Here is a 13,758-nt window from a genome sequence, read left to right on the forward strand (position 1 = left end):
AAAAACCACCTTGATCGTGCTGCGTTTCATAAGAAGCCTAACACACTGGAACGGAGGGAGTACCCCTATGTTACTATTAAATATGGATGTACTCCCTCCGTCCGGGTTTAAAGGGCCCTTGAGCCAGTTAGACACGTCCTTATTTCTAAGGCCCTCGTGTCGGTTCTCTAAGCAAGTTATTAATACAACTTAGTATTGCATGCATGCATGCATGAAGTAATGACCAAAGGATGGACCAATAAGAGGTGGATTATGAGGCTGCATGCGTGTTTACCCAGGAGAGAGAGAAGGAAACTTTTCGATTTTAGAGGAATATTACTACTCACTCGCCTTAACTCTCAGGGTCTAATTGGTTGCTGCCACGGTCAAGATTTGGCTTTCATTTCTCCTTGGTCTTTGTGTTTTTGGCTCCCAGGCCTTTTAAACCTAGACGGAGGGAGTAGTAACTTAGACTAATCCCTCCGTCACGGTTTAGAAGGCGTGCATGAAAATTTTCTAGAATCTAGGTGGTTATGATTAGCTGTAAAATGAGTTAAAAATAGCATTCACACTACGCATGCATATAAAAGTAGCACAACGCAGTACTAGTTAGCTGCTAGGAGTAAATGCAATGCGACTTAAACCTTGTGTGTTGTGAAAATGCACGCAAACTTAACCGTGCCTTCTAAACTGTGACGAAGGTAGTAGTAACATATGTATGTTACTACTCTATGTTACTTTTCATTATGAGTAGTCTTAGAAGGCAGTGAAGGAGACGGGTGATTAGGCATGTAAACTGAGCGGGTAATCCTTTCTGTCATTGTTGTTGCTGTTGAAAGGCAAGTGGAAGCCTCATCTTTGTGTATTGACAGATTTCGTGATTCCTGTGCTCGCCCACTCCTGGTCCATCATTGGCCCCGACGATTGCCGTCTCTCACTCTTCTCTTGTTGATTGGATGCATGATTCCTTTCCATTATTTCACCTCCGTTGTTTTCAACCTGCCCAGCGGTGGTGAGGTGATGTGGTGTGATTGATGTAGTTGCACACGCCGCGGCACGGCACGGCACGGCACCGGCACCGGCATCTCCATCCCTGTCGCCAACGGTCGGCCAAACTGGCCGTATCCTCTCGTATCTCCCGCCACCACCGGCCATCTCATCCGTGCCACAAGTTGCACAATTCCCACAAAATAATCCACGCCGCTCCCGTCCTCTCACCAGAAAATCCAGCGCATGATGGTGCACGCACCTGCCAACCTTTCCAGGGACGGCGGGTGTCGTCCCGGCTGCCGCCGTTCCGAGCGCCACGACTTAATCAATCAATGGCTCTGTTTGTTTGATAATTTATTTAATAAGCCGATGGTTTGGACGTATCTTCGAGCTTAATGATTAGCGCTACTGGTTCGTGATTAAGCCGGGAAGCCGTAAACAAGCATATCGGGAAGGCTTGACGGGCATCGCTCAACCAACCTTTGAGCTCGTTTTCGCTGTACTCGTTGAGAGTCGTTGGTAGTGGCAGGCGATTTGCTGGAAGGCAACGTACGTAACCCCAGCATGACGGGTTCAAATAGTACTACTATACTATAGTAGCTCGTGGAAGGAATGTTATGTTGTGGTGAATAGCTGAACATCCAAACCGATCTGGACGACGCAGGCGTCATGGTCTCATCAACCATGGGTGGAGTTTGTTTGTTTTTTTTTTTTGCATCGAAGATAGGGGTTTTATTTAACGTAATGTAGTTCGATTACAATCAGCCTTCAAGCTGCTGATAAGAAAATCTGGACAAGACTCAACCCAGCTATCAGTGTCCTCGAGCGTACAAGCACGCCTCGCACACAAATGAGCCAGAAAATTAAGCTCTCGACCAACATGCCGCATCAAAAAAAACTAAAACTAAGGGTAATATCCTCCACTTCGTTCCAGATAGGCGCCGCAATAGAACGAGAATTGGGTCACAAATTTCATAAGTTGACAAGCTTCAGGCTATCAACCTCCATTATCGCATGTGAATAACCCCGCAGATGTGTAAAAGTCACCCCCTCGCGAAAGGATAATAGCACGGCAAAGGATCTGAGATTCCTGACACGGGTTTACTCCTTGCTCAAGGGGGGAGTTGAACGGTTGGAACGCTCTGGAAAAGGCTGGAATGCATGTACCGTACGTGGACGTGAGCACGTACTCGCAAGCATTTCCAGAAAGTACGTACACGTAGAAAGAAAGTGGAGTGTCTGGCCATGCCTGGACTGGACGGCTCGAGCCGACCGAGACAAAATTATGGACTACTACTCGGATGCAATGCAGAGCAGAAAGGCGTAGGGCCGCCGGCATACTGGAAGTAGATAACAGCGGAGCAAAAATGTGAGATCAAGTTAACAGTAGTAGTACTAACGCCAGCCTGATTACATGCCGTGTGTCGTCCTTATCCGGATTGATGTGATGTGATGGGATGGGATGGGATGGTACGAACGGCGTGGCATGTGATGTGAGGACAGCTCAGCCCACCGCTGCCTCTGCCTCTGCCTCTGCCTCTCTCTGTCTCTCTACCTGTCCGTCACACACGACACGGGAGACACGCGCCACACGGTCCCAGCCCGGCAGGGCCCCAACCACCGTTGAGATCGGGGCCGGAGACCGACCGAGGCACGGAGGCAGGCGAGCGGAGCGCGAGAGATGGGGATCGTCGTGCCGCGCTGGTCTTTTGCCTGTTGTGCGCCTGCACTGCATGATTACACGGAGGAGTCCAGACCAGTGGATGGATCCCGTGTGCTCGTGCATGATCTCGTGTGACCGACTGCTCGCTCGCTCGCTGGCTCGCAAGTTGGGACGACAGCCCGTCGGCAATCTGCTGTTCGACTGCGCCGTTCGTGTTCGGCGAACCTGACCGTGCGCTGCCCCGGCGTCAGGTATGGGCGTAACGTAGCCTCGACGCAAAATCCCATGCCGCACCCAACCATTCAGCAAGGAGAGTGTAATACTCCTACAGCAGTAGTACTGCCATCGCTGTTGGTTAATGTTGTCTCTTTCTGTTCCGGAGTGCCGCCGATGGCGACGCGCATGCCATGGCACGGCCCAGCCGCCCGCCCGCCGGCCCACCTTAACTCGGGGGCGGCTACTGATCTGGAAGAACGCGACCGCTGAATGTGAAGGTGATGACACGGCTGCGACGCATACGGAACTGGGAAATAGCAAGCCATCTTCCGGCCGACCGGTGGATCGGTTCCTCACGTTGTGCCTGCCTGCGCCTTGATCTCGATTCTCCCACCAACTTGGAACTCCCGGCCGGAGCAATTATCAACTGTGCCATGTGCGAAACGAGGGGTGCACAGCTGATTCCCAGTTTTCTTTTGGCGATGCGGTGTCATGGGTATGCTCGTATGCACGGTTGATTTGCAGGTTTTCGCGATGCGGTGGCGAGCCGTAGTCCATGCGTAACTCGCACGCAGGCGTGAGGCTGGCGATAAGCCAGGCGTCGCCATTGTCGTTTGAATTTTGCCCCTCTCTCTCTCTCTCTCCCCCCTACAGTGTTCATTGAATAGGAATAGCAAAAGCAGCCCATTCGTCCGGATCAGTAGAGTACTCTTCATGTGGGAGCAAAAAAAGTACGGCTACCGGCACTTTGATCCTCTCGTCGAGTATACATGAAAGCAGCTCCAACCGCACGACTTAAATAAAGGATGAGAATTGTCCGTACTTTGTTCGTTTGAATCGACACGGTAGATATTCATGTCCATTATTATAATTAGGTAGACATTAATGCCGGTTTTAAAGACCGGCGATAGTCTCACGAGTCTCCATTGCATTAAATAAAAACTTTAAGTACGCTAAAACAGAGGAGGCGCGTTGCTCTAGGCGTCCTCCTCATCGTCGTCATCGGGATTAGTGAGGGCGACGAGCGTCGGCGCCAGGTCAGTCCAGGGGAAGGCCATTTGTGAAGTGGCGGCGGCATTGTTTGCTGGTGGCTGCACCGACGCTGATTCGGCAGCACGACGCTCCTGCTCCTCACCTTCGGCCTCGCGCTCCAGTCGCTCGAGCCCCCTGGCCTCTGCGCACTCCTCCGCCAGTCGTCGCTGTCGTCAGTGCTCTAGGTAGACCGCTCCTGCTCCGACAGCGCACCCAACTAGACGGGTGGCGTGTTGACCCACTCGCACACCATCCTATCCCAGAGATACTGCTCGGACTTGAGGGTCAACGGGCTTGGTTCGACATTGACGGGTGCACTAATATGACGATACGCTGCCGAGGCGGCTGGGAAGACGCTGACGTGGGGACCGCGCGGACATGGACGGTGGGGAACTTCCCTTGTCTTTGCGAGAGCTCGAGCCGGAGAAGAAACCCATGATGATGGCTAGGTTTATCGTTGGCGGGGGCAGCGGGTGGCTAGATGGGGACAACTTTTAAAAAAAGATGAGGCCGACCCCGCATGCTCGGATTAAAAAAGATGCCTAGGGTCGCTCATGTGTGGGTCCATGGTGGGCAGTCATCGTTAATAAAGACACCGACCGGACGCCGCGTGTGGACAGACGCGGGCACGAGAGGACGCTCGACGTGTTCGCTTCGCATCCATGTCGACGCATTTCAACCTCAAATTTAGGTCTGAAATGGGTCCAAACAGACGAAGAGCGGACGTGTTTTAAAAATGAATCGACACGTTAGGCCTTTACTTTTGTCCACGAGGATCCATGTTCGATTAGAGTTGCTCTAACAAGCACGTGTTACCAAATTAGTGACGATTTTGTATAAAGGGCTGAATTTTATGTGCCTGAATTCTAAGGATTTTGTTATCACTTGTTACATACAACAGACGAGTACCACAAAAAAAGTTGAAATGAGTTTCTTTTAGGAACAGTTGGAGTTTTTTTTAGACAAAGAGGAATAGTTGAAGTAAGTAAGAAATACTCGAAGCAGACCAATTCCTATTCGATCAGCTCGAACCGGCCCATGTAAGTAGGTAGCGGGAAGTTCGCCTGGTTCGTGGGAAATTTCCCTTTTGTCTGGTTTTTAATTTTTTCTTTTATTTTCAACGTTTAAAACAAAATTCATAAACTGTTCTCAAATTTGTGAAGAAAATAAACTTCACAAATACATGAAAGTTTTTCGATTTTTATTAACATATTTGAGTTATTTGATTTTAGTTTTTATAATTTTAAAAAATTTATGAACCTCTTTTTAAAAAATTAGATTTATGATTTTTTTATTTTCAGGAACCTTTTCAAACTCGTGATTTTTCTCAATTTTTATGACTTTATTTCTCAAGTCCATAAGTGTTGTTCCAATCCGTGACCTTATGTCCAACTGACAAACTTTTTAAATTTTATGCTTATTTTCTAATTTTATTTTTGTATACAAAATTCAGCTATAAGGTCTTATACAATGCTTAGTGCTTAGAGAAATATACCGTATTTTTCTGAAGCACTATTGCCTATTTCTATGGGAGGGATGCCTATATAAATGTCTACCTTCTAGAAATAAGCACTCGTGCTTAAATAAACACTGATTTATTTCATTAAACATCTCTTCTAAGCGTCTTGCATTGTACAAGGCCAAAAAAAAAATCAATGACTGATCGCTCGCCCACGAATGAGTGGAATTGACGAGCAAAGAGAGCGAAGGAAGGAGCAAGTGAAGCGGCCAAGCACGTTGGGCCAGACCAAGTGCCTGGTTGTGTGAGGGCCAATTATGCAATGAGGCATATGAAGGGAAGCTGAGAACAACTAGTTAGCAAGCGCTTCTTCGAAAGCCTCTTAACAATTATTTCCGTGTGCCGTTACTTGGCGTTTTCTCAACCGTTGCCACGTGTAGTGTTTTGAGTGATATTTTTGAATTTTCTTTTTTATTTTTTCGCACGCGTTCTCTGCTTTAAGGTGTTTTTTCTTTCTTTTTTGGTTTTTCGGTTTTCCATCAATCTTCTTAGCTTTCGAACGAAAAAAAAATTAAACAAATAATTTGCACACAAAAAATGCGTTTTCTTTCTTGAAAAGCACGTTTTTTCTTGCACGGGAGGCATGGTTGTGGCTCTTGAAAACAAATAAAATGTGTTTTTTTCTTTCTCAAGAGACAGTTTTTTGCTTTCCTGGAGAATCATTGATTTGATTTCGCGCGAGGCACGGCCATGCCTCTCGAAAATTTAAAAAAAAACATGTTTTTTTTCTTGTTCTTTCGCGAGAGCCACTATTTCGCTTTCGTGAGAGGCACGGCCGTGCCTATCAAAAACGAAAAAAACACTTTTTTAATTTCACGAGAGGCACGGTTCTCCGTTTGGTTTTTTGCCGATTCCTTTTTTCTGAAAAAAAGTTTGTCAAAATCTATCAAGATGGAACCTAGTTTTAATGATCTGGACGCGAGGAAAATAACGGCGAAAACAGTTCGAGATTTTAACGCACGGTTTAAGAGATAAAATGTTTTAAAAATACGGCTCTATGAAAAATAAAAAGGAAACTGCTTGTTACAAAGGACCATATATAGTGTGCTACTTGTCGTAACCTTAGAAGGTGAGAGTGCCTTTTAAAAGGGATACTCTTTAATTGAAGATTTCGAAGAAAATTCCTATAAGGCACGGTACATGCTGGGAGGAGCGGCAGCTGAAAAACCCTATTTGACGCCAGTCAGGAAAACGCACAGGGCGAGGTCAGCTGGGCCAGCCCAGCTCCCTCTGCAGATAGTTTGGTTTTTTCTATTTTTTGTTTGTTTTTTTCTGTTTTTTTTCTGTTTCGTTTTACCTATTTCTGTTTCATTTTTTTCTTTTTTCCTATGTTTATTTTTTAAAACTAAGTTCATGTTTGAAAATTGTTTCTGAAATTCTGAAAATATTGTTGCTTTTATAAAAATGTTCTAAATTTCAAATAAATGACGTCTTTCAAAAACATTCATAAATTCAAAAAATGTTCGGTATTTTACAAAAATGTTCGACATTGTCAAAAAATGTTCGCGATTATAGAAAAATGCTCCTTTTTCCAAAAATATTATTCTTGATTTTCCTTTTTAATTTGTTTAATTCGTAAGAAGTTTTCCTTTTTTTTAAATGTGTTTATTTGTTTCAAATGTTCGTCCTCCAAAAATTGTTCTTGTATTATAAAACTGCAGGTATATTCAAAAAATGTTTTTTTTCAGAAATTGGTAAGAGTTCCCAAAAAATGTTCTTACTTTCAAATTTTTATAAAAAATGTTCCGGTTTTACGGAAAAAATGTTTCTCTTTTATATTTTTTCAAAAATTGAAAACATTTTCAATTTTTTCACCAATTCTTAAAATATTCATGATTTGAAAATGTTCATGAAATTTCAAAAATGTTCTTCATTTTCAAAAAGTATACATAAGTTGAATAATTGTTCCCACTTCAAAAATTCATAAAAAAATTTAGAAAATGTTTTTTTCACCAAATGGTCGCAATTTTCAAAAAATGTTCTTATTTCCAAATTTTTATAAAAAATATTACTGTTATATGAAAAATAGTTTTTAAAAAAAATCTGTTTAAAAATAGAAAATTTGTTGCAATTCTGTGCACCAATTGTAAAAATGTTCATGATTTGAAAATGTTTGGGAAATTGAAAATTTGTTATTCTTTTCCTAAAAATAGTTGCCTTTTAAAAAAGTGTACGTCAGTTCAAAAAATACCCGTGTTTCAAAAAGTGTACATAAGTTGGTCGATATTTTAAGAAATGTTCTTTTTTTCAAAATTTATCAAAAATATTCCTGATTTATGTAAAATGTTTCTCTTGTTTAGAATTTTGATCACCAATTGAAAAGTTGTTCTCCAGTTCTAAAATTGTTGAGGAATTTAAAAAATGTTCTTCATATTTCATAATATATTTAACTTTTCAAAAAATGTATGTAAGTTCAAAAAATGTTCATGTTTCGAAAAGTGTTCATAAGTTGAAAAACTGTTCCCGCTTCAAAAATTGTTTACAAATTTTAAAAAATGTTCCTTTTTTCATAAAATTGTCACAACTTGCAAAAAATCTTCTTGTTTTCACCTTTTTATAAAAATGTTACTGTTATACGAAAAAAGTCTCTCTTTTAAAATTTGTTCACAAATTGAGAACTTGTTCCAATTTTTTTCACCAATTCTAAAAATGTTTGGGAAGTTCAAAAATTGTTCTTCTTTTTCTAAAAAATGTCTTTTGAAAGTGTACGCCAGTTCCAAAAATGTCCGTGTTTCAAAAAGTGTACATAAGTTGACAAAATGTTCTCGCCTCAAAAATGGATTACATATTTCAAAAAATGTTATTTTGTTTCATAAATTGGTCGAATTATTAAAAAAAATGTTCTTGTTTTCAAACTCTTACGTAAAATGTTTCTCATTCTAAAAAATTTGTTCACCAATTGAAAAGATGTTCAAGTTTTGTTCACCAATTCTAAAAATGTCCATGATTTAAAAAAGTTCAGGAATTTTATAAAATGTTCTTCATTTTATAAAATATGGTTACTTTTCTAAAAAATGTAGTAAGTTCGAATAATGTTCGTGTTTCAAAAAGCATACATGAGTTCAAAAAAGTTCCAGCTTCAAAAATTGTTTAAAAATATTTAAAAATGTACTTTTTAAAAAATGTTCTATGCTTTAAAATTCCCCTGTTTTCAAATTTGTTGTGTTTTTGGAAATTCGTCGGAAATTTAGAAAAATTCCATTTATAATTTTTGTGTGTAAATACAACAGCTGATTAAGTTCCAGAAACTCAAAAAAATTCAAAACATAAAAACTTTTATGAAAAAGAGAAAGAGAAACACAAAAGAAAATATAGAATAAAACAAAAAAAGGAAAATATATAAATAAAAAGGGGAAAACGAGCTGTTTAACTGGGCCTCCCACTGGCTTGCGTGCTCTAAGGTACCTTATTAGACACAGAATGCGTCAAATAGGAGGTAGCGCGGCAGCGCGCACCCCTCGCTCCCCCAACATGCTTGTGTTTGGGTCGGCCCATGTCTGTTATTCATGTATTTTTATATCACTTTTTAATTTTTGTATTTTAATAATACTTGGCTACAAATATTTTTGACAATTTAAAAAATGTGCATTTCGAACAGAAAATCATATAAACTTGTTGGATTAAAAATATATTTGTAATTTAGAAAATATTCATGAATTCAAAAAATGTCCAGCATTTCAATGAAATGTTTAGAAATAAATAAAATCACGGTACAAGAAAATGTTTAGGATTTTAATAAAATATTCATGAACTGAGAAATTGTTCACGTTTTATTAAAAAAATGTTCACCAATTTAGAAAATGTTAACAGTATGAGAGGATGTTCACAAATTCAGAAAATGTTACCATATCTTTCTATGGCCCTATTTGGGGAGGGTTTGGCAGGGATTGAAGGGGATTGAATCCCGTGCAAGTCAAATTCCCCCAAATCCCCTTCGGACAGGGAGTAACCGAACAAACCCTAGGGAGGACGATGACCCCCGGGAGAACCGGCCCAGCGTGGCAGAAGTGGTGAGACCCCGAGACTTTGACGACCTCTAGGGATCGGGCGCACTGGCGTGCCACACGATAGAGATCCGCGACGGTGGTTACGCTTTATGCGGCGAGCTCCACGTGGACCCCGATGCTGCAGAAGCTTTGGAAGAATGTCGCAACAACAACCTCGGGGTCGGGGATGCCCCATGTGTGTCTGTGCATTTGGCGAAAACAACTGATGTAGGCCATAGTGGAAGTAACTTGGATAGTATCATGTACTTGGGACTAGCAAACATGTTGATGTGACAACTAATTAAAGATGAGAGAGGGTTAGAATAAGATAGGCCCTGTTTGGATCCATGGGTTAGAGTTAGAGTTGGTTAGATTGGACCAAACTAACCCCAAAACATCCAAACACGAGGATTAGAGTTGGTTAGATGCATTTAACCCATCCAAGAGGTGCTTATTTGGATTAGAGTTAAGGTGGGGCCCAGAAAAAGTTACTTTTCACCCTAACTCAACCATACCAAATCCTGTTTAAAGGAACCAAATGATTGAAAAAAGTGTTTTTATTGGCAATCTAACACTGTCATCCAAACACCTCTTTGGTTAGAGTTAGTTCAAGATTATTCCAGAGTTAGAATCTAACTCTAACCTCTAACCAAGTTAGAGCATCCAAATAGGGTCATAGATAGATACCGTAACATGTTAAATGTTATGCTACTATGTATCATGCATGTTAATAAATAAGATCATCTATGATAATAGTTTATGATATTATGCATTATAGAAGTAGTATCATATGCATGATACTACTATATGATACTCTCCACTATAGCCAGCCTGAGCTCCTCTACCGGAGGCACCGGAGGATGATAAATGTGGGGCATAGCCAGCCTGAGCTCCTCTACCGAAGGCATCGGAGGATGATAAATGTGGGGCGTAGCCAGCCTGAGCTCCTCTACCGGAGGCATCGGAGGATGATAAATGTGGGGCGTAGCCAGCCTGAGCTCCTCTACCGGAGGCATCGGAGGATGATGAAAGCATGGTTAGTATAGCCAACTGCTGGCTATAAGCAGTCTTATAGCACATCTTATACAATAGTTAGCTATAAAAGAGTATTACTTTTATCATATATGGCTCACATTTCATTCTCATAAAACATGTAGGAGCACGTGCTGGAGCTAACTCTTCATAAAAAGCCCGCTTTCCTTCCCTCTCCTATCCTTACAACCTACTGACTATATCTTATTATACTTGCTCTAAATGTGGGACGGGACAGCCCGTGGTTCCTGGGGAGCAAGGAGCCACGCACCGCCCAGGTGGGGAATGACCAATGGCATAGTCAACATAGCAAATGAACACCGGGCTGGAGAGATTGCAGTTTAGACCAGAGCAACCTCGACAGAACATATGTAAGAAGATACACAGCGGTTGGGGTACCAGGTGCATGCAGAGTTCTACACGAGTAATGTAGCACCGAATACCAATATAAGGTTAACTTCCACAAATAAGGTACATCGCACAGTGCCAAAGTTCATTAGCAACTGCTAATTAGCTGAACTGACGGAGAGTAACACCACATATCAGTGGACATAATTAAACAACTATGGTACCATAACATCACAATACGCAACTAAATTGTTCAATAGCTCAGTTGGGCAAACCATGGCTATTCTAGGATATTTTGCAGAAGAAGAGGAGACCAACAAACTGTAACCTCCATCTTGCAGAAAACAAGATCACACATGTCAGTACTTCTTCCTGACGCTTGCATCTGAAAGTCGACTGTACCTTGTGCGGAAAACCCATCACGAGAGGCCTCCACAGATATAATCAGTTTTCCCTTTGGCTCATCTACAGAAACAACACGCCTCACAAGCTCAACCACACCATCAGACTTGGTAGGCAGTTTTCCATCTTGAGAATCAAGCAGCACCACTTTCCCATCTTTTACACTGTCGGTATTGCAAACAACCAGCCCTCGACACTGATCAGGCCATGACCCATCAACAACTCGGACACCCACAGTGGCCTCAACTGACGAAGGCAGCACTGTGACATTAAACTCAAGTGTGCAGCGCATGCAGCGAATAGGTACTTGCAGCACACGTTGAAACGGAAAATCTTGAAAAAACTCATAAAATTTGTAAGCCAACACTTCATCCTCAGACTCTTTTTTGCACTTTACTTTTAACTGAACATCAACAGAAACCCTGCCAAGTAACCAAATGGCACAAGATGGGCCTGTTAAGCGCAAAAATGGATCCTGCAGTGCAAGAAACAATAATGACTAATCAATTACCTGCCAGATTATTAAAGAAAGTTGAAGCAGGAGACACAAAGTGATGGTAGGTTTAAATAGGACTAGGCTACTAGCAGGCTGCGAAAGAATTAAGTTAACATGAATAGACACGCGGAGAGTTGTAGCCAGGCTTATTCACCTTTTGAGTGAGGGTTTGGCAGCTATCCTTGGTGCATCTGAAGAGATAGCTGGCTTTACTTCCCATAGAGTTCCTCAAAGCAACAGAGCCATAAACCTGCAGTGGCCAGATGAGACCCAATCTTGGTTTGGTGACTTTGATGGAGAAGAGCTGCATGGATCTCCTGGGAAGAGTATTTTGAAGAACTGCAAGGAAAAAGCTAAGTTAAGAAAATTGAAAAAAAAGGGAAATTAAACTAAGTGATAGATGGATTAGTGGATACTCCCGCATCCCTATTTACGTAACGCACGCACACATTTCGTGATTCAAAGGAAACAATCAGAAACACAGGAGTCATGAAGCCCTGCAAAAAGTACCCCCAAAAAACCAAAATTTGATTCGTGGAGTGTCCCTTACGCCATGCCCAACCTTCGTCCACCATCGATTACCGTTGACACCGTAGCTCCGCTGAGAAAAAAAGGGATCAACCAATATGCCCAAATCTGGACAAACGCCTTTCCAGTCGATCTGCTTAATGAGCCAATGAACCGATCTGCCGCAGGCAGCATGACCGAGACTTTGTGGTGCGTCCGGCGCCACCATCTTCATTCGACAAGGTTGAAGACGAAGTGCGCCACCGCTTGCGGCTATCATCGAGCCCAACTTCAAGCCACTATAGATTTCTGTACGGGTCAACAACATCAAAGACGACGTCGTGCACCGACCCGCGACACAACCGCTCGCCGGATCCAAAGACCGCCAAGACACCAGAGCTAACTGCCCCTCACCAGCACCGGTTGGAGTGCCGCCGAGATGAAGGGAGGGCAGAAGCAATTTATTCCAACATGGTGTCAGCCCCTCCATCGAACAAACGCCCCAAAGACAAACAAGGCCTGCCCTATCTACTGGCCGTAGCCAAAACCCCTAGGGTCTACACCACTAATGTCACCTGAGTGGCATGCGGAGGCGAGGACCCGCGGCGTTGCCGGCGGAGGGAAAGGGCAGTTCTTTCGCCTGCAAAAATCACCTATTTCGAGCGGTTTGGGACGATGGCGACAAACCCCGCGAGGGGGGGGGGTCTAAAAATATAAACATAGTACAATACTAGCATGTTATTAGCAAACAACTGTATACTCCCATCCATGGTAACTAGATTTTTTTTTTTTTGAACGAAATCCATGGTAACTAGATTAGGTCCAATCTATGGGATGGGTTGGTATCCTATTCGTAATTTGCTATGCAAGGCAAGGAAGGTCGAGACTACAATAATGGTATAAATTGGGATGTAAAATAAATTTAGTTCTCAGAGATATCTCAATTAAACCATACAATAAAAAATCTCCACTTTTCATTATGTTCCTGCATTGATCTCAAGAAATCACAAACCCAGACAGATTTCCTGCCTAGATCTCAGGAATCCACAGACCGAGAGCCGATTTAATGTGTGCATCTCAACAAATCACAGGCCAAGACGAGCGCCCGGGGGGTGGGGGATCTATCGGAGCTAGCTTTGTTCGTAGATGGGGGGTGGGGGATCTATCGGAGCTAGCTTTGTTCGTAGATGGGGGGTGGGGGATCTATCGGAGCTAGCTTTGTTCGTAGATTCTGTCATCGGAAGAAAATTTGGAGTCAAGAATTTCTTACCTGCATCGACGCGGGAAGGAGAACGGGAGGAATAAAAGGACCTGCTGCTTTTACTGTGTTCCTCAATCTCCTGCTCCCCATATGTCCCCTTGTCCTTAATCTCGCAGTCTTTACGAAGTTGCTCCTCCTTCTTCTCCGTCAACTCGATGTACTCTCTGTAGCTCTTCACCCCCGCCAGCTCGCTGTCGCTGAGCTCCATCTCCGGCACGCCGCGCAATCAATCAGGGTTTCTTGCTTAGGGTTTCTTGGGTTTCCTCGCCACCGCTATTGCGTCCGCTCAATCGATCTGTGTGTCCTTTTTCTTCCTTCCTTTTCCAC

General features: G+C 42.8%; 1 protein-coding gene across 1 annotated transcript; it reads right to left on the minus strand.

Annotated features, from left to right (window-relative positions):
- Positions 1-10,847: 10,847 nt before the first annotated feature.
- On the minus strand, positions 10,848-13,758 carry LOC123427524. The gene is made up of 3 exons (XM_045111596.1): positions 13,441-13,758; positions 11,818-12,002; positions 10,848-11,642 (listed from the first exon to the last, which is right to left on the minus strand). Exons 1-3 carry the CDS (start codon positions 13,637-13,639, stop codon positions 11,046-11,048), a joined length of 981 nt encoding a protein of 326 aa, XP_044967531.1. The 5' UTR covers positions 13,640-13,758; the 3' UTR covers positions 10,848-11,045.

This window comes from Hordeum vulgare, chromosome 2H (genome assembly GCF_904849725.1).
Source record: "Hordeum vulgare subsp. vulgare chromosome 2H, MorexV3_pseudomolecules_assembly, whole genome shotgun sequence".
In the NCBI taxonomy this organism is placed as follows: Eukaryota; Viridiplantae; Streptophyta; class Magnoliopsida; order Poales; family Poaceae; genus Hordeum; species Hordeum vulgare.